The sequence below is a fragment of the Lagenorhynchus albirostris genome, chromosome 15 (genome assembly GCF_949774975.1).
Source record: "Lagenorhynchus albirostris chromosome 15, mLagAlb1.1, whole genome shotgun sequence".
Taxonomy (NCBI): domain Eukaryota; kingdom Metazoa; phylum Chordata; class Mammalia; order Artiodactyla; family Delphinidae; genus Lagenorhynchus; species Lagenorhynchus albirostris.
This window is the reverse complement of record NC_083109.1, coordinates 16,585,988-16,610,276: the sequence shown is the minus strand read 5'-3', so window position 1 is coordinate 16,610,276 and position 24,289 is coordinate 16,585,988. Positions and strand designations below refer to the sequence as shown.

General features: G+C 51.9%; 1 protein-coding gene across 4 annotated transcripts in view; it reads left to right on the top strand.

Annotated features, from left to right (window-relative positions):
- MYBL2 (MYB proto-oncogene like 2) overlaps nt 1-24,289 on the top strand; it is a 33,927-nt gene that overhangs the window by 2,170 nt on the left and 7,468 nt on the right. The window contains exons 1-9 of one of the 4 annotated variants that reach the window (XM_060124858.1): nt 3,517-3,752; nt 7,417-7,510; nt 11,819-11,890; nt 12,778-12,870; nt 13,057-13,277; nt 15,283-15,445; nt 18,618-18,905; nt 21,630-22,046; nt 24,110-24,249. In XM_060124858.1, the coding sequence (XP_059980841.1) occupies nt 3,733-3,752; nt 7,417-7,510; nt 11,819-11,890; nt 12,778-12,870; nt 13,057-13,277; nt 15,283-15,445; nt 18,618-18,905; nt 21,630-22,046; nt 24,110-24,249 (1,508 nt within the window). In that variant the 5' untranslated portion in view covers nt 3,517-3,732. Of the gene's footprint in view, nt 1-3,516; nt 3,753-7,416; nt 7,511-11,818; nt 11,891-12,777; nt 12,871-13,056; nt 13,278-15,282; nt 15,446-18,617; nt 18,906-21,629; nt 22,047-24,109; nt 24,250-24,289 lie in introns of those variants that run through there. The other 3 variants (XM_060124859.1, XM_060124861.1, XM_060124860.1) reach the window with 3 other exon arrangements.

Here is a 24,289-nt window from a genome sequence, read left to right as displayed (position 1 = left end):
TATAGGTGCTTTGCAAATAGTTATTCATAAAATCTCAATCTTTTGAGAAGTGGGCGAGGAAATTTCTCTGTTGAGGTCTGATTTCTTGAATCAGTTAATTGAATTGCTTCCCTGCATTGGGATCCACCCTGTTGTTGAGTTTCCCATTTCCACTGCTGGTTCTGGACCTCTCATGCCTCTGGCCACTTACCTGCTGCCATGACTCTGTCCTCTACACTGATGCCCTTGGGGGTGAGGCAGAAGTATCTTTTTTTTAAAAACGTTTTTCTTTTTTTCCGGCCGCACAGTGTGTCTTGTGGGATCTCAGTTCCCTTCAGGGATTGAACCTGAGCCCTCGGCATTGAGAGCACAGAGTCTTAACCACTGGACCACCAGGGAATTCCTTGGGCAGAAGTATATGAAAAACATTCCTTTGTTTCAAAATCTCTTTTGATGGTCCCTGTAAGGCACAATCGAAACTCTAGCATTCCAAGTTCCCCCAGTTCTGTGCCTTCCTAACAACTCTCCAGCCCAAATGTTAGTTTTAACATTTCATTCATTCAATTAAAAATGTGTAACACCCCTTCTGTGAGTACCTGCCAGGAGCCAAACATTATGGTCAACATCTGAAGCTGAAATGTGAATGTGGGGCTGTCTGCTCTTGAGAGAGCAAGTAAAATTACGGGCAGAGGAAGTACCGTGGTGGGAGGACAAGGGTGAAAAGGGAGGTGCTCAGTAATTGGAGGGGAAGACGCCAGGCAGAGGGACATATGATCCTACTTATCATTTATTTGTGATCAATCCGTGTTTGTTTTGTGTCCAGGCTTATGCTGCATCCTGAGCATTTAATAGATTTGATGCTGCCTTCCCAAGACAGGGGCAGGCCCTGCGTCTGGAACCTGGGGTGGGGCAAACTGTGGAATGACCAAATGACTGAAGCCTCCCTGTCCAAGGAGGGTATGTGCAGGAAAAGGTTCCTGGTAGAGTGCAGTCTATATGTTATCAGTCCTGAGCCCAGGGACCACTCCCAGCTGTGGCTGCACCCAGGACACTTGGAGTCTTCTCTCCAGGGGTATCTGTTGGCATGATGGTAACTGGAGAAGACACACTTGTGCAGATAACCAGATTCCATCTGGTACCAGGGTGACCTCCCTGCTCTCTGACTCGCAGCACTGACTCCAGGCTTCTTAGACTCTGATATGGACAAAGAATATCACCTGCCACTTCAGTAAACAAAGGATGTTGTGGCCATCAAGCCAGCAGCCACTGCAGCCACCCCTGATGGTGTGCCCTGAGGGGATTCAAGATGGAGAAAGATAGGATACTGGCCCTAGATAGTTAAGGTGCGTATCAAACAAGTAATTTCAATAAGCTCAGACTCCTGCATCTTCCCACACATAGAAGAGTGCTAAATTCATTAACTTAAGATGTCTGGTTTTCTTTAATTAGTAAACTTTTGATGTTCTGACTACTTGGGGTTTTTTTGTTTTTGTTACTGCAAAAACTACTATATATCCTGGCTCCTCCCTTACCTCTTCGGAACAGTCCCTCAGCTATCTGAGATGCTATATCCCAGGCTTAAGTCCTCAGTAATACTGCTGAATAAAACATAATTCTCAACTTCTAGGTTGTGCATTCTTTTTCAGTCGATAAGTGTATTGGTCAGCTGGCTAGCAACTGGAGACAGCCGCTCCCTGTCTCTTGCCTTGGGCAAATACCTTGCCTGAGCTGGTAGGTCCTGTCTCTCTCCTGAAATGGGACTAATAATCCATGTGAGAGTGTGTGCTGTGTGCAAAGCAGCTTCCTAGACCTCAAAGGGCAAGCATGAGAGCAACTGAAGAGTTATAATAACAACAAAAAGTAATATAGTGCTTATTATGTACCAGAGATTATTCTCAGTGGTTTACATATATAAGTTTATTTAATCCTAAAACCATCCCACAAAGTAGGTACCAGTGTAGTGATTAATAGCATATACTCTGGAACTAGACAGCCCAGGCTTAAATCCCTTCTTTGCCATTTACTAGCAGTGTGACCTGGGGGGAGGCCTGTGTCTCAGTGTCCCCATCTGCCAAAAGAAGAGAATACTAATACTACCTCATAGGGTTGCTGTGAGGATTAAATGAATTAAAATGTATAAAGCATACAGAACAGTGGCTGGCACATAGTAAAAGCAATCTAAGTCTTTGATAACTCATTTTTATAGATGAGAAAACTGAGGCACAGAGAAGTTATTTGCCTATGATCACATAACTAGTAAATGATGGAGCTGGGAATCAAACCCTAGGAAGTCCGGCTTCAGAGCCTACACTCTTAAATATTATGCCCTAGCAATGAAGAGGGGATGGACATCTCCACATGAATTACTTTAGGAGGGAAGTGGGTGGGGGAAGCCCTGAATTAATTGATGTGGAAGCTTCTAGCAAGTATAATAAGATGTCAGTGTTCCTTCTGTTGTGGTAAGTGAAGTTTGCAGCAGTGGGCTGGACTGTCCCCAGGTGGCCAGAAGTTTCTGGAAGAGGGGTCTGAGGCATAAGCAGGGGCTAAGAGGTTGAGGTTTAAGCCCATCTCCCCAGGCTCCTGTCTCATAATTCATTTACCCCCCCTTTCAGCACCTGTCTTGGATGTGGGGTGACACTCGGGAGGTACTTGGTAAATGGCAACTTAAAATGGAAAATCCTTGCTAAGCCTCTAGGAGTTTAAGCATGTGGTAAACTGAATTCAGTGCAACAGTTGAATTCTGGGCCCTGGGGATACTGCTGTGAATTGAGGGGCCACTTGGACCTTAGCAATCCCATAGTTCAAATGGGGAGACGCACGAGTCAACAAGCAGGTTGTGGGCCATGGACTCTAAGGATAAACAGGAACTATTCGGGTGGGAGGGGTGGGAAGTGTACTGGGCCCGAGTAAAGGCCAGGAGGCTGCGAGTTTTCTTTGGCTGGGGGCGGTGGGTTGGGGGGTGGGGCGGTGATCTGGCAGAATCCTATAAACACCTGATTACAGAGTATTTTACCCTGAGGTAGAGGACCTAGATTTTAAGTTCTGGAGAGTCAAGATCAGGTTTGCATTCTAGGAGGCTCACTTCTGGCCGCCAGCAGTCAAGCTGAGGAGCTGGAGCCATTGAATTCGAGGCTGGAAAGGAAGCAGGGAGATGGTTTCGAGGCACAGACCCGGTCTAGGTGGGGGTGAGGGGGCCGCTTTGAGGTGGGGCTGTAGGGACGCAGGAGCAGCTTGGACTAGAGCTGCCCCTTTTGCACAGGTGGTTTCCCCGGCCTGACTCTCCCATCCTTGCGGCTCACTCCCTTTCTTCAGTCTTTCCTCCAGGGCCGCCCCGATCAGTCTTGGCTCGAGCCAGGCCTCAGTCACCTGGCTGCTTGTTCGGAGCCACACCCACGCCCTCTCCCTGCCCTGGGGCTTCAGGGCTCTGCGCAGGTGCGGTGTTCTTCGGCTCTCCGGCCCCGCCCCCCGAGCACGCCCCGCCCGCTGGCCCCGCCCCGCGCACGCCAGCCCGCCCGCGCGCCAGGCCCGGGCGGCGCCGACGCGCTTGGCGGGAGATAGAAAAGTGCTTCTGTGCGCGCCGGCGGCTACCGCAGCCCCTGCGAGCAGCGGCGGGACCTGCGGCCACGCTGACGCTTCGCAGCGCGGCCCCGGGGCCCGGAGCGGCCGGAGAAGCCCGCACCCTGACCCCGGCCCGGCTCCCGCTCCGGGCTCAGCCGGCGGGCGGGCGAGCGCGGCGCGGCCCGGGCCGGGGGGATGTCTCGGCGGACACGCGGGTGAGAGGAGCCGGGAGGCTAAGGGCCCCTCCCCCCTCCCCCCCAACCCCGACCTCTGCCCCCACCCTCGCCGTGCCCTTCTGAGCCGGGCGGGGGTGGGGTCCTCAGGAAACGCAGTGTCCTGTGTCGCCCGACGCGGGGAGACGCGGGGGGTGCGCGCGAAGCCGGGGTCTCACGGGGGCCCCTCGCTCGGCTCCCTGGGCCTCGGAGCTGGGGCGGGCGGGTCTCCTGGGACCCGGGCCAAGCCCTGCATGATGTCATTTTGTCTCCCGCCTAATTGCGGGGTGGGGGTGGGACGGCGGTGTCAGCTGGAAGGGGCTTTACCGGTGAGGGAGGCGACCCCTGGAGAAGGAAAGTGATTTTCCAAGTCACGGCGAGCGGGCGGCCAAAGCCTGGGAGACTGTTGTCGTTCAAGCCTTTTGGGGTTCAGATTTGCCGGTGGCCATTTCTTAACATTCGGGGAAACACAGAACCCCAAGCTCCCTCCCTCGACCTAGGAAGGATGCAGGGGCGGGGTGTTGACTTTTTGGTCCCCCACCACCTGGGTTGCGGACCCCAGCTCGTTTTCGTTTCGGAGACCTGTCTTCCTGTTCCACATGAGGGGTTTGGGGCAGCTGAGGTTGAAGGCGAGGGGAAGAGAGACTGATGTGTATCGAGACCGCTCTGTGCCTGCAGCCCCTGGGGTGGAGGCAGGAACTGCGGTCTCCATCTTACTTAACTCGCCAGAGAATGAGTAGCAGAGTCAAGCCAAGAACCAGGTCTGTGGGCTCCAGGTCCGTGTCTTAGACCTGTGCACCCGGTGCCTGAACTCTGGGCTTTTCAACCAGGCAGGGAGTCACGGAGGACAATGGGATTCTGCCCTGTTCCCTCCCTGGATTCATGCAGCCCAGATAACTTCAAACCCCACTTCAGATGGTGTTTGCCTTCTCAGGCCCAGCATATAGACCTGAGAAGCAATCGTTGCTGGCTTTCCCTAGAATTCCTTTCAGCAAGGAAGCATCTGATCCCTGGGCAGTGTTCAGGCTCAGGGTGTGTCTTCCTCAGGCCACAATTTCTCAGGGCAGCTCCAATTCCCAAGGGTTGTTCTGGGCAGGCACTAGTCAGGCCCTGAATTTCTGGTTCAGGAAGTGTTAACTCCAGGCAACAACCAAGGCCCCAGACAACCCCCAGGTCCTCTGCTACTTCTCCCCTGGGGCTCAGTGGAGGACCTCCCCCACCCCAGCCAGGTGAGGGATGAGTTCTGTACCCTGGAACAGCATTCAGTTTGATTCTCGGCGACCCGCTGTAACTCTCCTCTGCACCAGTGCCCTACTTCCTGCTCAGCTTCTGACTCACCCTATCTGGAGCAGAGCCCAGCGCATGAAAGGGCATAGAAAGGGTGTGTTGGACCTCCATGTGGTTGCCACTACTGACTTAGCCTCTGCTTTTCCAGCTGGGATTACGAGATGAGGACTGGAAGGTGCTGGTTAGAGCCTGGCTTAGTGGAATTGGCAGGTGGCATAACCCTGTGAGCCTCAATGTTCACATCTATTAAATGGGGATAATGAGAATGCATGTGAAGTAGACAGTCATCATCGTGTTGGTGCTAGAAGTATATTACCTCACAGAACTCTCCCAGCCATCTGAGCTGCTCTCCCCATTAAATAGAGTATTTTGGAGCACCAGAGAGTGTTACACAGAAACAATCTCTTCCTCGAAGGAACATTTGCTGAGCTTCTGTCAGAAGCTGGGTGCTGGAGAACCAAAGGTAGTTTCTGTCAAAACAGTCTGGGGGGCAGTTGATGTTAAAGCCAGCTTCCTTCTGTTATTAGCATCTTGTAGAGTTTTTTTGCCTCCTACTTTGTGATAGTGGAGGACCCCATGAATTGGTTTGGGAATGCAAGACAAGGCTGAATTCCAGCTCCTCCTGTGACTGGTGTATTGCTGGGTTTAGAAATTCGTCTGTCCCTTTCCTAATTCTAAAAAGTTAACTTGTATTAGCATTTCTTATCGACTAAGAGGCAGCAATTTTGCATGTTTATTCATTCCTATGTCCAGCCATTCCCAGAGCAAACATTTCTTAAGGCATTTTGTTGCTACCCCCCAAAGGCCCTACAGATATGAGGTGGAGCCGACCTCTGTCCACGTTGTCAAGGAGACAGGCAGTTGCAGCCTAAGGGCTTATGTTATGAGACGGGAGGATTTCCAATGTGCTCTGGGGAGTGTGGGTGTGATTAGGAAGATGCTGAGAAGGGGAAAGGAGCGTCGCCACAGAAGGAAGTCCTCTTCCTCTTTTGGAGAGGCCTGTGCTTGCCTTGCTTGTTTGGAGACATCTAGGCTTTTTTCCCACTTAAAAATGCCTGACTTCGGAATGTCCCTGACAGAGGTGACCTAATGGAGTTGGAAGGGTGCTCTTGTGAGCCCCGGACATGCCTGGGGGTGGATAGCATGATCTCCATTTTTGTAACTATTAAACCTGATAAATAGGAAGATTTTGGAGTAACTTGGAAAATTACCTGTTAGAAAATAAAAGCATCCAGAGTTCAAAGCTGCTTGTACTCTGATTTTTAGCTCCATAAACTAGACCTATGTGTAGGCAAGGATTGAGAAGGGGTATGCAAAAATGGACATAGTTACTGAGATAATGTATTTTAAATGGTTTTCTCGAACAATATTTCTTAAAATCCTGGTGCTTGATGATTACATACATCGTCAGCTTTTTTTTTGGGCTGTGTTGGGTCTTTGTTGCTGCATATGGCTTTCTCTAATTGCAGTGAGCGGGAGCTACTCTTGGTTGTGTTGCGCGGGCTTCTCATTGTGGTGGCTTCTCTTGTTGCGGAGCACGGGCTCTAGGCACGCCGGCTTCAGTAGTTGTAGCACGTGGGTTCAGTAGTTGTGGCTTGCGGGCTCTAGAGCATAGGCTCAGTAGTTGTGGCGCAGCGGCTTAGTTGCTCTGCGGCATGTGGGATCTTCCCGGACCAGGGCTCGAACCCGTGTCCTCTCCATTGGCAGGTGGATCCTCAGCCACTGCGCCACCAGGGAAGCCCACATACATCATCAGCTTTAATCCTTAAAATACCCGTGCAAGTTGAAAAAGTTTTGTTATTTAAAAGAAAATTTGAAATAGGTGTCTGGTGTTGAATATAATATTCTTGGTGAAATCTTTTCTCTTTAATAAATTTATTTATTTATTTTTGGCTGTGATGGGTCTTCATTGCTGCACACGGGCTTTCTCTACTTGCGGCAAGTGGCGGATACTCTTTGTTGCTGTGTGCGGGCTTCTCCTTGTGGTGGCTTCTCTTGTTGTGGAGCTCCGGCTCTAGGTGAACAGCCTTAAGCATTTGTGACATGCGGGTTCAGTAGTTGTGGCTTGTCTGCTCTAGAGCGCAGGCTCTAGTAGTTGTGGAGCACGGGCTTAGTTGCTCCGCGGCATGTGGGATCTTCCCGGACCAGGGCTCGAACCCGTGTCCCCTGCGTTGGCAGGTGGATTCTTATCTACTGTGCCACCAGGGAAGTCCTTGGTGAAATCTTAACTTCTTTTTTCTTGTAGCTTTTGAAATCATTAGAGTGTTAACTGAAAATGAAAGAGTAAAGAGGTCATGGCCACAGTCCACACTGTCCGTCCATCATGTAGCAGCAGGTGGAGAGACACATGTCCTTGACCTTTGGCTTGCTTTCCCTGCAGTGAGGAGCTGGATGAGCTGCACTACCAGGACACAGATTCAGATGTGCCGGAGCAGCGAGACAGCAAGTGCAAGGTTAAATGGACCCACGAGGAGGTGAGTGACACCGAGGGGCAACTGCGGGGGTGGAGGTGATGGCAGCTGGGAGGCTGGACCAGGAACAGAGCCTGGGTTGTGTCTGCCTGGTGCCCCGACCAGTATGATGAAGAGGAGGAGCTGATGAAAGAAGCAGATGGGGGAATTCCCTAGCGGTCCAGCTTTAGGACTCGGTGCTTCCAGTGCTGGGGGCCCGGGTTCAATCACTGGTCGGGGGAACTAGAATCCCACAGGCTGCATGGTGCGGCCAAAAAACAACAAAAAAGAAGCAGATAGGCACTCTGGTTCTCCCTGATGATTCTTCTCAGAGCATTCCTGGACACTCTCAGTATTGAGGACTCTTACAGGGATGCATCTCTCAGACCTTGGGGCCAGCAGTTGCTGTTGTGTCTCTTGAAAGCTGGTGTGTTCTGCATCGTGGACTTTAATTGTGCTTCTTGTCCATTAACTGCTGGGAGGTTTAGCCAAATCTGCAAACCCCCTCTTCATTATCATTTTTAAAAAATCATTGTATTTTGTCTGCGATAGCAAGCTCTGAATTGATTTTATTCTTTAATCAAGTTTATGAAGTATAATTTATATACAGTCAAATGCACCTTTTTAAAGTGAACAGTTCCAACAGTTTTGATAAGTGTGTATTACTCACATAAGTACCACCTTGATTGTCCCCGGAAGTTCCCTTTGTGGTCCATCGTTCCTGGCTCCAGGCAGTCGCCCATCCAGTGTCTCTCTGTTTGATCGTTTTGCCTATTCTCGAGTGTCCTACAGATGAAATCATACAGCTCTGCTCTTTTCTATCTGGCTTCTTTTGTTCAGCATAATGTTGCATGATTCAGTAATTTGTTCATTTTTTTCTTCCTGAAGAGTATTCCATTGTATGGATAGACCATAGTATGTTTCCCTTGTTGATGGGCATTTGGGCTGTTTCTAGTTTTTGGCTATTGTGGATAGAGCGGCTGTGAAAATTCTTGCCTAAGTGTTTTTGAGGATTATGTTTTCATTCATCTAGAGAGGATACTTAGGTACGCTCATGGTGTATGTATATGCTTAGTTTAGAAACTGTCAGGTTGTTTTCTGACTTGGTTGTACCGATTTAGACTCCTACTGGCCTTATCTTTTTATTCTACCTCTATTTTCCTGTATGTGTTTAGTTTTAAGTCTTTTTTTTTTCCCCCTTACTGTTTGAGTTGTGAAACACTCTTAAATCATAAAAGATGTTTCTTCAGAGGAGTGCTAAGCCAGCCTTTTCTGTTCATCCCACTGTGGACCAGGGACTATATTCCACTCTTGCAGGCTTAGAAGAACAAGCAAGATGGGGTCCCTACCCCAGAGCATCTCTCTGTCTGGACCATGCCCAGGCCCGTGGACATGCTGTGGCCATCATGGTGCTGGCAAGACCGGCATCTTTTTTTTTCTTTATTTACTTTTGGCTGCGTTGGGTCTTCATTGCTGCACACGGGCTTTCTGTAGTTGCTGTGAGCGGGGCCTACTCTTCGTTGTGGTGTGCAGGCTTCTCATTGCAGTGGCTTCTTTTGTTGCGGAGCACGGGCTCTAGGCTCATGGGCTTCAGTAGTTGTGGCATGTGGGCTCAGTAGTTGTGGCTCGTGGACTCTAGAGCACAGGCTCAGTAGTTGTGGTGCACGGGCTTAGTTGCTCCGCGGCATGTGGGATCCTCCCGGACCAGAGCTCAAACCCATGTCCCCTGCATTGGCAGGTGGACTCCAAACCACTGTCCACCAGGGAAGTCCCAAGACTGGTGTCTTTTGTGCTCACTGTGGTGTCTCTCCTGCCTTATACTAAGCTTCCTAGACGTAGGAGGCACCTGTAATTGTCGAAATGCCTTTTTTTTTTTTTCCTTCTCTTACTCTCTCTCTCTCTTTTTTTTTTTTGGCCTAGAGGCTTGTGGGATCTTAGTTCCGCGACCAGGGATTATAACTCGCACCCTCAGCAGTGAAAGCGCAGAGTCCTAACCGCTGGACCACCTGGGAATTCCCCAAAATGCTTTTAGAAGTTGAGTTTACTGTTGTCTGAGAAGTTAAGAACAGTTTCATGGAGTAAGGATTTGGAAATTCAGCAGTCAGGTGTGCAAAATGGTGGGTAAGTCAATAGGAAATGGGTTACAGGTGGAGAAAAGCAAGAGCCCCCCCCCCCCCCGTTTGGCTGGAGCAAAGGGTCCTTAAAGAGGAAGCGTGGTTGATTAAGATGGAAAGATCGTATGGGGTCCAATCCCGGAAGGCCTTGGACTTCGGACTCAGAGATGTAGGCTTGTTCAGCTGGCAAGGTGAAGCCATTGAAGGTTTTTGAAGCAGATGCGGGACATGACCACAGCTGGGCTCCAGGGAGCTAGTCTGCTGTGTGTAGGGTGGGTAAGGGATTTGGGGGCAGCCTGAAGCTGAGGGAGTTGGAGAGGTTGCTGTGCCGGGCAGGTGGGAGAAGATGGCTGCGGAGGGACAAGGACAGTGCAGGCGGGAGTGGACAGGTGGAGGGGGCCCATGGGGTCCGGCAGGAGCTGGAGACGAAAGTGTCCCCCCCGCAGTTGTCGGGGAGGATGGTGGTGCTGGAGATGGACACAGGGGACATGGGCGGAAGGCAGGGGTTGGCCTGGCCAGGTTGGGCAGGCGGCAGGGGAGGGCAGGGTGTCCGGGGCTGGCTGTGTGGCCGTGGGCTGGCTCAGCTACAGGATTTATGGGGACTTTGTCCAGCCGATGCTGGGCTGTGCCCAAGCTGCAGTTGAGGGTCTGGATTTCTCTGGTGGCCTTTTTTTCTGTCCAGGAGAGAGAGAGAAAAAGAGAGAGAGAGAGAGAGAGAGAGTGTGTGTGTGTGTGTAAAAACACCTAATGTTAAATGTACCATCGTAACTATTTTTAAGTGTACAGTTCAGTACGTGAAGTATATTCTCACCGTGCAGCAGGTCTCTAGAACTTTGTCATCGTGCAAAACTGAATCATTAAACACTTAATTCCCCCCTCTCCTCCTCCTAGCCCTTGGCAACCACCTTTGTCTACTTTCTGTTTCTATGATTTGACTGCTTCAGATTCTTCACAAGAGTGGACTCATACGCTGTCCTTTTGTGTCTGGCTTATTTCGCTTAGCATCATGTCTTCAAGGGTCATCCACGTTGCATCTTGCAACAGAATTTCCTTCTGTTTTAAGGCTGAATAATATTCTACTGTATGGATATACTACATTTTCTTCTTTTTCTTTTTTTTGGTTGACCCCAGGCCCTTGGCAGTGAAAGCGCGGAATTCTAACCACCGGACCGCCAGGGAACTTCCTACATTTCCTTTATATGTTATAAGATATTAAAAAAATTGATTCTATGGAAGAATAGTTTACATACAATCAACTACAACCATTAAAGTACAATTCAGTGAGTTTCAATGGACGTGCTACCATGAAACTCCCAGCACCGTCATCGTAGAGCGCTTCCATCACCCCAGGCATTTCTTGCTCCCTTTGCTGTCCATTTCTCCCTACCACCACCCCTGACCTCAGACACCACTGACTATCTTTTTGTCCCTATAGCTTAGTTTACATTTTCTAGAAGTTCTTAAGCGCAGAATCATGCAATGTATACTCCTTATGTCTGGCTTCTTTCCCTCATCACAGTGATACTCTGATTTCCTGTTCTTGTGTAAATCAGTACTTTATATTCAGGAGAACGTTTTAACAGGTACTGTTTTCCTTCCCTTCTGAGTGCGCTTGATTCTGCCCATGTCCCCCATCTCCAGTGCTGGGTCACTGTCGTCTCTGGCCCAGGTGCCTGTAATGGCCTCCTCTCGTTCATTCTGCCCACCTGTAGCCCCTTCTCCTGCAGCTGCCAAAGTGAAGTTCATAACAAGCACATTGAACCGTGACCACCCACTGCTTCAGTGCATCAGTGGCTTTGCATGACGCAGAGGCCCGAATCAACCCTGCTTGTGGTCTGGCCCCTACCGTCCCCTCCAGAATCCTCTTGCATCCCTCCTGCTTGCTTCCTGCATTCTAGCCTCACTGGACTTCCTTGGGGCCTGTCCCTTGGATCCCCCCAAATAGGCCTCACCGTCGACCTCTCCATACCCCCCAGCACCTTTCCTTTTGTTTGAAGGAGGCTTTGATTAACATCTGCTTCCCTCTAGACTTTAAGTCCCATAAGGTTGGGAGCTCCGATGCTGCCCGCTGCCATGCCTGGCGTGCCTGGTGTGTAGTAGGTGATCATTTCATGACTGAGTGGATGAGAGAGGCTGTTTCCTTTGGGGAGGGCTCCGTCAAGAGCAGCTCTTTTCTGCACACGTGTAGCTGAGCCCTCTGTCTTCCCGGTTTTGGCAGGATGAGCAGCTGAGGGCCCTGGTGAGGCAGTTTGGACAGCAAGACTGGAAGTTCCTGGCCAGCCACTTTCCCGTGAGTGCAGCCCCTCTGCGGCCCCCTCCCCCAGGACAGTGGGCCCAGGACAGACTTTGTGTCAAGGAGAAGAAAGGGGGGTTCCTTACCAAGTCCCCCTCAGCTCTCCCAACAAAACAACCTTCCAGGCTTCCTAGGCCCTTTCTTCCCAAACCGGAATCCAAGGCACCCTGGTGTAAGCGTCTCCACGCAGCAGCCTCCGTGTGCCCGGGGGTCTTGGGCTCTGTGATCATGAAATCAGATCAGTGACATATTTGCATTTCTTCCTGCAAGTCAGGAGCGAGTTGGTGCTCGGTTTCGGTTTCTCAGCAGTGAGACTGAAACTGAGGGGAAACAATACTTGAGCAGGCTCCATGGTGAGGCCCCTGCCGAGCTGGCTGGTGCCACCATGTCCAGCATCTAGAGGCTCCTGGTGATGCGGGTCCCCCTCAGGTCCCCCACCCCCAGCACTGCAGGCGTCTGGCAGGGAGGGGATGTGGCAGGAGCTGCTGTTGGCTTATTTCCTGGCTCATCGGGCAGTTCAGGGACCAAGTCACCAGACCCTCGTCACCTCCCCCTCCTCCATGTGATCTGAAACCTTCAGGGAGATACTACCCTCCCAGAAGCAAGCAAGGATCCCTGATGTAGCCTGCGGGCTGGCATGGGGCAGCCCCCTTGTGTTAGGGCAGCTGGCGGTGGCTTCCCTCATGGTTCTGAGTTTGCCTGGTTCCATCCGGGCCCTCTGGTAGCACAGGGAAACCATGCGTGTTCCGGCCCGTGGGCAGGCAGTGTGTGGTGGTGCAGGGAACAAGACAGAACCCCGCCGAGGTGTCCCCTGAGCCCAGTGTGTGTCCAGGGTCCAGGGCCAGCATCCCAGGAGTTCTCACGGGTGCCTGTCCTCTTCCCAGAACCGCACTGACCAGCAGTGCCAGTACCGGTGGCTGAGGGTCTTGAATCCAGACCTCGTCAAGGGGCCATGGACCAAAGAGGAGGACCAGAAGGTAATGCCCAGGACAGTGCCTGCCACGTGGCGGGCCTTCACCCACCCCCGGCAGTCAAGGGACTGAGGCTGCCCTGGGTGGTGGCTGGGCTGTCCAGCTGGCCCTTGGGTGCGTGACATCCCACTGGTCGGTGCTGGGGCGGGGAAAGGGCCGGTCCCGCCGGCCTCACAGCAGCTTTCCCCCGAGGTCATCGAGCTGGTCAAGAAGTACGGCACGAAGCAGTGGACGCTGATCGCCAAGCACCTGAAGGGCCGGCTGGGGAAGCAGTGCCGCGAGCGCTGGCACAATCACCTCAACCCCGAAGTGAAGAAGTCCTGCTGGACGGAGGAGGAGGACCGCATCATCTGCGAGGCCCACAAGGTGCTGGGCAACCGCTGGGCCGAGATCGCCAAGATGCTGCCGGGGAGGTGAGCTGCCTGCTGGGGCCTTGGCGGGCATGTTCCAAGGCCCAGTCCCGATTTCTCCGGAGTTGTTCACTTTTCCCAGAAGCGAACGAGTCCTTCAGATTCTTGACGGGGTGGGAGGGGGTAGGGGAGGAGGGGGCGGGGGGGGCCCCAGCTGCTTGGAGTCTGGGACAGGGAAGGGAGAGGGGCCTGGGGGCCTCCCATTCACTGTGCAGCCTCTCATCTGGTCCCACTTTCGGCTCTGTGCCATCCCTGCCCTCTGCTGTGGCCGGGGTGGCCTGGTTATTTTTTAGAGAATAAACCTCTTTCCTCCTGCCTATGAGGTCAGGGCCAGGATCTGGACGTCCGAACCACTGCCTGTTTCCACCCTACTCTTCACGCTGGGCCTGGCCCCTCCAAGCCCTGGGCCTCTTGGTGTTCTGCAGGGAGCATTAGGACGACTTGGCTCCATTCTTGCTAGAATCCTGCTCCAGGGTCAATTCCCAGTCTCCTAAGTGGCTCACTGCTCCGCTAACTGCTTTCCATCTTCTGGAAACTTATAAAAAATCACTTACTCACCACTGTCTTCTACCCTGCTCTTTCCGTCTGTGTGCATTTTTACCTTATTTTGTTTCCTTTCTTTGCCATGGCATTGCAGTCCTGGGAAGGAGAGGCAATAAAATGCCAGATGGTCTCTTTCCCCTGGAGTCTGGAATCATCTGTTTCCAAAACTCAAACCGGAGTGTGTTATCCTTTTGGCATTTCTTAAAACACTTGGGTTGAGGACTCAAGCCTCTTTCCCGTGTGGCCAGCCTGGCCTGGCTGATGCCACCAGCCTCGCCTTGGTCTGCCGTCACCCTTGCTCATCTTTGGGGCCTTAGCTGCTCCGACCTCCTCTCTCCCTTAGACACGGGAGAGCTCTTTTCTGAGCACGAGCGCCCTGTGCTCCTGGCAGCTTGGATGCCCTCTAACTTGTACCCATGATGTAGCCAACACGCTCTCATCCTTTGGTTCTCAGTGGGGACGTTATTTCCTCAGGGAAGGTTTCTCTGTCTTTTCCAACTGTGGTCAGTCCCTCGCCACCTCCCCACCGTGCCCCGACCCCTGTGCAGTCAGCACTGCGTCCTGACAGCCTTCAGTGGGAATGAACAGAGATCCAGACCCTCCTCTTAGACTGGTGGCTCTGTCAAGCTGCTATTCTCTGTTCACGGTTCAAGGGAAAAGCACTCTGCTCGGAAACCCAAAGAAGGCAGCGCCTCTGTGTGTCTGCACTTCTGAACTGCTGTAGGTCTGTGGGCTCTGACGCTGCTGAGCCCCCCGTGCTACTCACCGTGATGCTGCTGTGTGCTTCTGTAGTTTCGTACTTCTTTGGGCTTCGTACTGCTGTCTGCTCCTACTGCTCTGTTACTCTGTCTTGCGGTCCCTGTCTGCTTCTCTCCCTCCACGCTTCCCTGACTCCTGTACCACTGTGCTACTTTCTGCTTCTGTAGTGGGGGTACTACTCCTGACTTACACCATATATGTTTCCTCTTTAATCTTCAGCAAGTGATGGAGAGTGAAGTAGTCTTTTGATTCTCCAGATAAAAAAGCCAAGGCTCAGAGTGGTCAGTAGTGGATCCTCTGTGCCCTCTTTGGCCATTTTCTGTCTGTGGGACGTGATCAGGGCTTGTGTTCCAGGTCACTGAGCCTCAGGACAGGGGCCACCGGCCGGCAGCTTGCTTACGGTTTCTACAAATGCAGAGTGAGTGGGAAAGGGAATGAGAGTTCCCAGAATGTTTCAGTGTTAGGATTTTACCCTGTAGGCTGAATAAGACCTTTGCTTATTTCTCAGAGGTGTGTGGAAATACTCCGTAAATCGTTACAGGCTGCAAGCATGTCAGACTTCATCTTAGAGCTAAGAGCCCTTAGAACTCCTCAGGCTGAACCCGCATTTACAGAGGTGGGAGCTCAGCTCAGGGAGGCTAGTGACGCGCCCGGTGGCGCACGGGCCCCAGTGCTGGGGTCAAAGATCCCCGGTTGGCCCCTGTAGGACAGACAATGCTGTGAAGAATCACTGGAACTCCACTATCAAGAGGAAGGTGGACACGGGAGGCTTCCTGAGTGAGTCCAGAGACAGCAAGCCCCCCATGTACTTGCTGCTGGAGCTGGAGGACAAGGACGGCTGCCAGAGTGCCCCGGCCTCAGAAGGCCAGGTGAGTGGGGCGGGGATGTCAGGCAGCTCAGCCACTGGGCTTGGGCTAGTTGGTTTGTTTTCATGTGTATCCGATGCCGTCTCACCAACACCTATTCCTCCTTTTTCACCTGTTCCATGGCTGTTCCTTAATCCTACAAGAGGTTCTCACTGTGGCCTCACATCTCTCATGAGGGCCTTTCCCTGTGTCACCTGTGCCCATGCTTGGTGCTCATCTGTCCACAGATGCAGGATGCCAGAGCCGACGCCAGGTGAAGAAGGGTCAGGTGGGGAGGTCCTCAGCCTCCTCCTGTCCTCAACAGCTTCCTTCCTACCTGTTGCTCTTTCCAGCCTTTTCATACTAAAAGCACATTTGCAATTCTAAAAAAAATCAGATTTGTTGAGGTACAAGCACATACAGTAAAATTCACTGTGTTTCATGTGCAGGTCTGAGTCATGACAGCTTTAAACAGTCCTGTGGCCACCACCATAGTCAACACACAACCTCTCCATCACCCCCCATATTCTTTCAGCCCTTCTCCCATCCTTAGTCCCTGGCACCCTTCATCTGTTTTCTGTCTCTATAATTTTCTAGAAAGTCATACAAATGAAGTCATATGGTGTTACATTTACAATTGTTAACATCTCCCATCCTACACTCCAGAGCATACTATTTTTAAAATTGAAGTATAGTTGATTTACAATATTATAGTAGTTTCAGGTGTTTTTGGTTATTTTTGAACTATCTCATATGATTTATTCCTAAAAAACAAAGATTTGAAGCACATGTGTCAGAGTATGAAGATGGGCCGTTGCTGGGTACATGGCAGGTGACACGCTTCCTCTACACTGTTTTCCAATCTTTTCTGTAATCGTGAACTATTGAATAGTTCTTTTTAATGCTCCACCTTTCCTTTTCCTGCTGGCCAGATTATAACTGTTCACTGCTCCAGTTCTTCTGCAACACCCTGCTGGAGCGTTATATCATGTTTTTGCCTCTCTTTCCGGATTTTTCAGCTTCAGAGACTATTCCTTGCTTCCCAGATATGAGAGCATCTATGCGGTAACAGTTGAAAAAGCTGTAAAGTCAAACGTAAAAGGACTTCTCCCTCCTGTCTGGATTCCCCATGGGTCCCCTAACCAGAGGAATTCACTTCTCAGTTTCTTGTATGCCTAAGTAATATGTTTTCCAGGCTTTTACTTCTGATTAAATAAAAAGCATCCGTGCCCCAGAGAGAAACAATGTGCGTCAGCAGACACGGAGAAGTCGTCTTTCAGGATAGGGCAGAGTGGACAGTAGTCTCTGAAAATCCTCCTTGGCTGAAAGTCATTTCCTAGACTCTGTTTTCACCCCCCTGGCGCTTTGTGTCTGGGAGGCTGGCCCTGCTGGGCCAGGGGGAGCTCCAGACCTTGATCCTGAGTGCACAGGTCAGGTTACAGTGTGGGTTTCAGCCTCACCCACTCCTCTCCACTGTCATTTTAATGGTTCTATTGTGCTGGTAATTTCTTTAATTAAGGTTCACCTGACTTTTTGTTGTTAGAAACAAAACTTTAATGTTGTCCTGGTAGCTAAATCACTGCTCAGTTGTCTCTTGGGAAATTCCTAGAGGTAGATAGATACATTCTTTAAAAACGATAAGGGACTTCCCTGGTGGGCCAGTGGTTAAGATTCCTGCTTCCAGTGCAGGGGGCCTGGGTTCGATTCCCTGATCAGGGCACTAAGATCCCCCATGCCGTGTGGCATGGCCCCCCCGCCCCCCAAAAAACAAAAACAAAATAGACGTTAATACATTTTGCTAGATTGCCTGCCAGAAAAGGTCCACCTGTTCTGTGTGTATGGGACTGCCTCACTAGTCAGTGCTTGCAATTATAAATGATAAGTACTGAACTTGATTAGAAATTGCCACACTTTTTCCAAAGTGGCTGTTTTCTGAAGTGGGAATCACATGTTGGTAGCTTTTAAATAGTATTCATAGCATTCTTCCCCTCCAGTTATAGCAGTTATAAGGTTTTAATCCAATCTGCTCTTATCTCCTTTTCTTCCTTTGCTTATATCACAAACCATTTCCATTCTGTTCACTTGACAGCAGTGGCAACGGTAACTACTAATTAGGTTGAAAGGTTTTCACACAGTTGTTGATCTGTGCGCCCTCCCTGCTCAGTAAGCCTCAGTGTCCTCATTTTATAGGCGAGGACACTGACCCTCATCACAGGCTTGCCGGAGCAGGGAAATGGCAGAGCTCTGTCTGCATCCAGAGACCACGTTCCCCCCCACCCAGTTAACACTGGACCGCTTCTCGCGCTCAACCAGGCCTCTGTTAATCACTTGTGCTGTTTGCAGGGCTCCTCAGGGGCCGTCAGGTCAACGAGTCAAGCTTGTTTCGGAGGTTCTGCCAGGAGAGCGATTGCCCTAACGATCTACCTCTTTTTCTTTATTTCTTTCCTGTCACAAAGTCAGTCTCAAAAAAAAAAAAATTAGTCTCCACTCCTTTTTCAAACTTTCATTTTGAAATAATATTAAGTATACAGAAAAGTTGCAAGAAAACTGCTCGCCTGTATCCTTTACTGGGTTCATTAACATTTGTCAGATTTGCTTTATCTTTCTCTACGTACATTTATTTTTTTTAAAGACCCTGTAGTTAATCATTTACTTAATGGCTGTGGCACGCGGATCCAGGCCCCCTGCAGCGAAAGCCTGGAGTCTTAGCCCTCGGACCACCAGGGAAGTTCCAATATGCATATTTTTTTAACCTGAGTTATTTGAGAGTTGATTCCATACATTGTGCCTTTTATTTCTTAATACTTGAGTGTGTGTTCCTCAAAATAAGGACATTCACCTGTGTGACAATAGTACGCACTTGGAATTTAACATTGGTGCGGGGACTTTTGACTAACCTACCGTCTAGATTCCACTTTTTCCTGCCCATGATCCAGTCCAGGTTTAGACACTGCTTCGTTGTCATATGTCTTTCGTCTAATTTTATCTGGGATAGTTCATCAGCCTTTCCGAGCCTTTCACGATACTGATGTTTTTGAAGCATAAGGTAGGGCTAGTTATGTTATAGACTGTCTCTCAGTTTGGGTTCACTTGTGTTTCCTTATTATTAGATTCGGGTTGTGCACTGTTAGCTGGAATACGGCATAGTTTATATCTCATAACGAAAAATCCGAACCGCGTGCCCTGTGCCCACCAGGGAAGTCTCGTGACCGGCTGGCCTCCGGCGTTCCCTGCCCTGAAGGAAGAGGAGAGCAGTGAGGAGGAGGCCACGGCGGCTGCCCCCTCCCAGGAGCAGGAGCCCGTCCCCACAGAGCTGGATGGAGTGCAGACGCCAGAGCCGCTGGAGGACTTCCCCAAGCGTGAAGACCAGGAGGGCTCCTCGCCGGAAACCAGCCTGCCCTACAAGTGGGTGGTGGAGGCCGCAAACCTCCTCATCCCTGCCGTGGGCTCCAGCCTCTCTGAAGCCCTGGACTTGATCGAGTCGGTAATGTTGGTCACGGCGCTTCACAGTGGGCCCCGAGCACCCCCAGCAGGGAGCACTTTCTCTCCGTAGGCGTCCGTCCTTCCGTCCGTTCGTTGTCTCGCTGATGTGGCTCAGCTGGTGCCGAGTGCCCAGCCCAGCACCAGGGCCTGGTGATGCCAAGATAGTGGCTGTGCAGCGCCTGCCCTCGGGGAGCTCCTGCCTCACCTGTACAGCGCAGGGTGGGCTGGGAGGGCTCGCGGTGGAAGCCGTACGACAGAGTCCTCAGGGCTGATGGGGAAGGGTGTTTGAAGCGGTAACACAGCCCGGGTGGGCACTGGTGTTTGTGGCAGCACAGGTGGTTGGGTGTCCCTGGAGAGGCCCCTGGGAAGGGCCAGGGCTTGGGGCTGCAGTGGTGAGCGGGTCCTGATTACTCAGGTACAGCTGCCCCTGGGGCCGTGCTGCCTGTGGACTGTGCCCCTTTGGGGAAGGCACCCCGGTGGGGGGTGTGACCAAGGTGGGACCTCCCAGGTCCATCAGCCAGGCCTGTGGTGTGAAGTGGGTTTTAGGAGGTGGTGGGCAAGAGGCCGGCGACCAGGGGTAGAGGGGTTCAGTGGGCAGCGCCCATACTCACCTTCCCACTTGGGCTTCCTCCTATTGGCTGAGAATATTGATGTTGTTTATTGAGCATTTGCTAAATACCAGGCTGTGGGTTTAACACATAGTCCACACGGTATCCTGTGAGGGGTGTCCTTTCTGTGTTTTGCAGATGAGACTGAGGCTCAGAGAGATCAAGTAAGTGTACCCAAAGGTCAAAGGTCACACAGCAAGTAAGGTCTTAACCATCATGCTGTGCTCCACTGTCCTGCCCAGTGAGCGTTTGGATGGTGGGGTGGGTCTCAGGTGGGCTGTCTGCTCAGACCCTCTGGCTCTGGGTCTCACCTCTTGCCCCTAGTGGCTGGGACTGTGGTGTCCCCTTCACTACAAGGGATTTCAGGGTAGCGATGCGTGTGTCAGTCTGTTCAGCAAATAGCTCCGGGGCCACCGTGGGCTGTCACTCCTTTGGGCTCTGAGGAAGGGTTGAGATGAGAGTGGGCCCACTCTGCACTGCTGGTGCCGGTGGAGTGGGTGGTGGACTCAGCTCAAGCTCAGAGAGGTTAGGAGGCTTGTCCAGTGTCACACAGCTGGCGAGTGCCGAGCTCGAGCTCTCCACGATGACCTTCAGCGACTGATGGGGAGCGATAGTAGTTGCAGAAACACTGCCGTCTGTCTCTCCGGGCAGTCCTTGTAGCATGTGCTCTGGTCTGTTAGATGCCATCCATTCCGGGCCTCTCCGAGGTTGGGGTTGGCTGCTGGGAGGAATGCCTGGAGACGGCACGGCTCTGAGCCGGCCTCCACCCTTAGCAGTGAACTTGCCAGGCTTCTTTGAACTCCAAGGACCAGAAATAGAAATCACCACTAGGGTCTTGGTCCATTCAGGGCCAGACCTCCAGGGACCAGTGGAAACTTCTGTATCCAGAAGCCTTTGGGCTGGGTTGTAGTTTACTGGGCAAGGGCAGAAAGACGTGGGCATGCCTCTTAGAATTGCTCTTGGAAACTTAGTGACTTCAGGGCGATCACACCCTCTCTGACCTGGCTTCCTCAGTATGAGAAAGGAAAGTAATGCTTCTCTAGCAGGGTGGCTGTGGGGTTGGAAACAGTGTAGGTGAAGCACCCAAGGAGGCGCTGCGATTGACAGGGTCATGGAGCCCAGTGGTGCGCTCTGGGTACGTGGCTGGCAAATCAAGACCCTTCAACCTGCTCACGGCCTTGGGCCCAAAGCCTCACTTCCAGTTCTCTGTTAAGGAAATAGCTACAAATGCAGGAGAAGATTTACATCCAAGATGTTCATAAACATGCTATTTTTAATTTTTAAGAATTAGGGGGGAAAACCTAATGTCCTATAGAAAGGGGACAATTATGTAACATGTTCAAATGATGGTACATTTTACAGCCCTTAAAATTGTTAAAAGTTGACCTTTTTTCACTATAATAACAACTAATATTGATAGTAAATATTAAACTCATAGGTAATAGAATGAGGTGCAATCATTATTCCAGCTTTACCGAAACTTTAAATGGAAAAAAGAAGTTAACTAGAAATGATTTGTACTAAAGTTAGAAACATTGAAAATACTAAATATTTAGGGACACATGTAAGTGGTAATTGATGAACAAACGCATAAAGATGGTAAATTCAGGCCGTGATATCCTGCATGCGGGCAGAGGGTGTGCCAGGTGGACCTGGCGCTTTAGTGACAAGGTTTTATTTCTTAGGCTTATTGATGGGTATGTGAGTTTTCTTTGTGCTTTTTGTATATCTTAAAAACGCACAGAACATTTTTGTAAGTAACAGCAAGCAGCCACGGGCACGATGTGACTTCGGTTATGTTTCCAAATACAGATACAAAGAAGGATCTGAGGAAAGGCAGGCCGATGTTAAGGGTGATGGTTTCTGGGCTGTGGGATCATCCTTTTTTTTTTTGGCTGTGCCACGCGGCTTGCGGGATCTTAGTTCCCTGACCGGGGAACGAACCCGTGCCCCATGCAGTGGAAGCGTGGAGTCTTAACCACTGGACCACCAGGGAAGTCCCTGTAGGCTCATGCTTGATGCTTGTGTATTTTCCTTTAACGAATGAGCCCTGTGGTATATGAACCGGTACAAAAGCAGAGCCGTTGCAGTTATTCCTAAACCCCCTCTCTGGGCAGGACCCCGATGCCTGGTGTGACCTGAGTAAGTTTGACCTCCCCGAGGAGCCGTCCGCAGAGGGCAGCATTGGCAGCAGTCCGGTGCAGCCCCACCCATCGCAGCAGCAGCAGCAGGCCCCGCCACCCCGCCAGCCTGCCGCTGCTGTGCCCAGCGTGACCGAGTACCGCCTGGATGGCCACACCATCTCGGACCTGAGCCGGAGCAGCCGGGGCGAGCTGATCCCCATCTCCCCCAGCACTGACGTGGGGGGCTCGGGCATCAGCACGCCGCCCTCGGTGCTCAAGCGGCAGAAGAAGAGGCGAGTCGCCCTGTCACCTGTCACGGAGAACAGCGCCAGCCTGTCCTTCCTGGACTCCTGCAACAGCCTCACCCCGAAGAGCACGCCCGTCAAGACCCTGCCCTTCTCGCCCTCCCAGGTGCGTGGACCCCACCCCGACTGTTCTCTGGGTGCGGGTGACAGCCCCCCTGTGCCCAGTGCTGGGGACCCTGGAGGGCAGAAACGGGCCTGGCCCTGCCCTCATGAAGCGTCCGTGCTGATGGGAAGACCAGTTAATAAAAAAGCACCCAAATAAACGTGCTGAATGGAGTAAAAAAGGCGGCTTCTGGTACTTCGGGTGCATCTAGTCGGGGAAGGGTGTCAGCCAGGGCTTCTATGAGCAGGGGGATTGTTGGAGCTGGGGGCAGAGGGTGATAAAAGGGCCGAGAAGGGAAGAGGACTCGGTGTGTGTTAAGAGTGAGTTTACTGAGCACCGATTTTATAGCAGGTTTGCCAGCCCTGGGGAGCGAAGGGGCTGATGACAGCCCTGCCCATGAGAGGATGGCTGGGGTGGGGGACTTGGTGGTCACCATGTCCTGAGGAAAGGGCTGTGGGAGGAGCAGTTATTGAGTCGCTGAGGGCTTGTTGTGTTGAGTACTGCTTCCCAGGCTCTGTTTGTAATAGACACAGTGCTGGGGGGAGCCTGGGGGCCCTGTCTTTCCTAGTGGTGAGGGAGGCACTCAGAGTGGTGTCCCAGGTGGGGGTTGCTGACCGATTGATCGGCTTGAATAAAGGCTTGGAGTCAAGGGGAGAGCAGAGTGTGGTGTGAAGTCCAGAGCTAGGGCTCACGGACAGGGGGCAGGAGGACTGATGGGGACAGGAGGAGGGTTGAGGGATGGGGGCTGGGGCCTCGGAGAGTCCTGGGTACAGCTAGGGGGTATGCACTGCGCTGGGGGCTGTGGGTGGGGGATAGACTGGAGGGGTGGGGCAAGGGGGGGGGCAGCGGCTTTGGGTCTCAAGGGTCTCCTCCCTCCTGTGGGGACGTGAGAGAATGAGGCCCAGTGGTGGCATGTTTCCAGAGGCCACCGTCTCTGCTGTAGAAGGACTGAGGCCAGGCCTTTGTATCGGGATGTCTGGTGGTTCTGCAAGGTGCCCTGTGTTAGTTCACTTGGGCTGCCGTGACAAAGAACTGCACACAGGGGGACTGGAACAACGGACTCATTTTCTTAGTTCTGGAGTCTAGAGGTCCGAGAGGGTGTGAGCAGGATTGGTTTCTTCTGAGGTCCCTGGCTTCTAGGTGGTAATCTCCTCTCTGTGTCTTCAGGTGGTCTTCCTTCAGTGTCTGTGTCCTAATCTCTTTTCTCTTATAATCTCTTCTTCTTTTGTAAACTTCTTCTAAGGACACCAGTCTTATTGGATCAGGGCACACCCATGTGGCCTCATTTTACCATAATCACCTCTTTAAAGGCCCATCTCCAAATACAATCACAGTCTGAGGTACTGGGAGTTACGGTGTAAACGTGTGAATTTGGGGAGAACACAGTTTCGCCCATAGCAGGCCCCCCGTGAGGGCTGCTGGCTGGAGAAGGAAGACAGCAGGGCTGGAGCTGCCCAGAGAGCAGCCCAGGGTGACGGGGTGCAGCTGCCCTGCCCAGGGACCCTGCAGAGGGCAGTGGGCCTGAGGGCTGCAGGTGGCCCTGAGCTGCCAAGGGCACCTTCAGGGCAGAGGGGAGAGGGTGGTGCTTCAGATCTGGGTTTGAGTCCCGCCTCTACCTCTAGCACTCAGCGCAAGAATCCAAACCTCTCTTATCTGTAAAGGGGGATCGTAATCTTTACATTTCAGAGGATCTGTGAAAACTATGTGAAATTCTCAGTGTGCATTGCTCAGCTCTGGTGTGAGAGGGTGTGTCTAAGTGTTGATGTCACCATCTCCATCATCACTGACTCGCCTGTCGCAGTTCATTTAAGAGCTACTTTCTTTTCTGAAAAGGAGCTGCTCTCGGTCAGCTTCCTTTGCCTTAAGTACACCGTCAGCAGCACGTGGGGGTGGGAGATGGACCTCCCATCATCCTGGCAAAGCGAGGATTGGGTGATGCCCAGCCTGGGGTCTACATGGACCTGCTCAGTGGGTCCCTGCCCATCTCTCCTGGCCTCTGCTCTCTGGCGCCTGCCGGTGGGCTCTGAGGTCATCACCTTGTCTTGTTTCCTTTGTCTTCCTGGCAGTTTCTGAACTTCTGGAACAAACAGGACACACTAGAGCTGGAGGGCCCCTCGCTGACGTCCACCCCCGTGTGCAGCCAGAAGGTGGTGGTCACCACGCCGCTGCACCGGGATAAGACGCCCCTGCACCAGAAACACGCTGCGTGAGTGCTGTGCCCCCGCCCCACCTGCACTGGGCCTGCC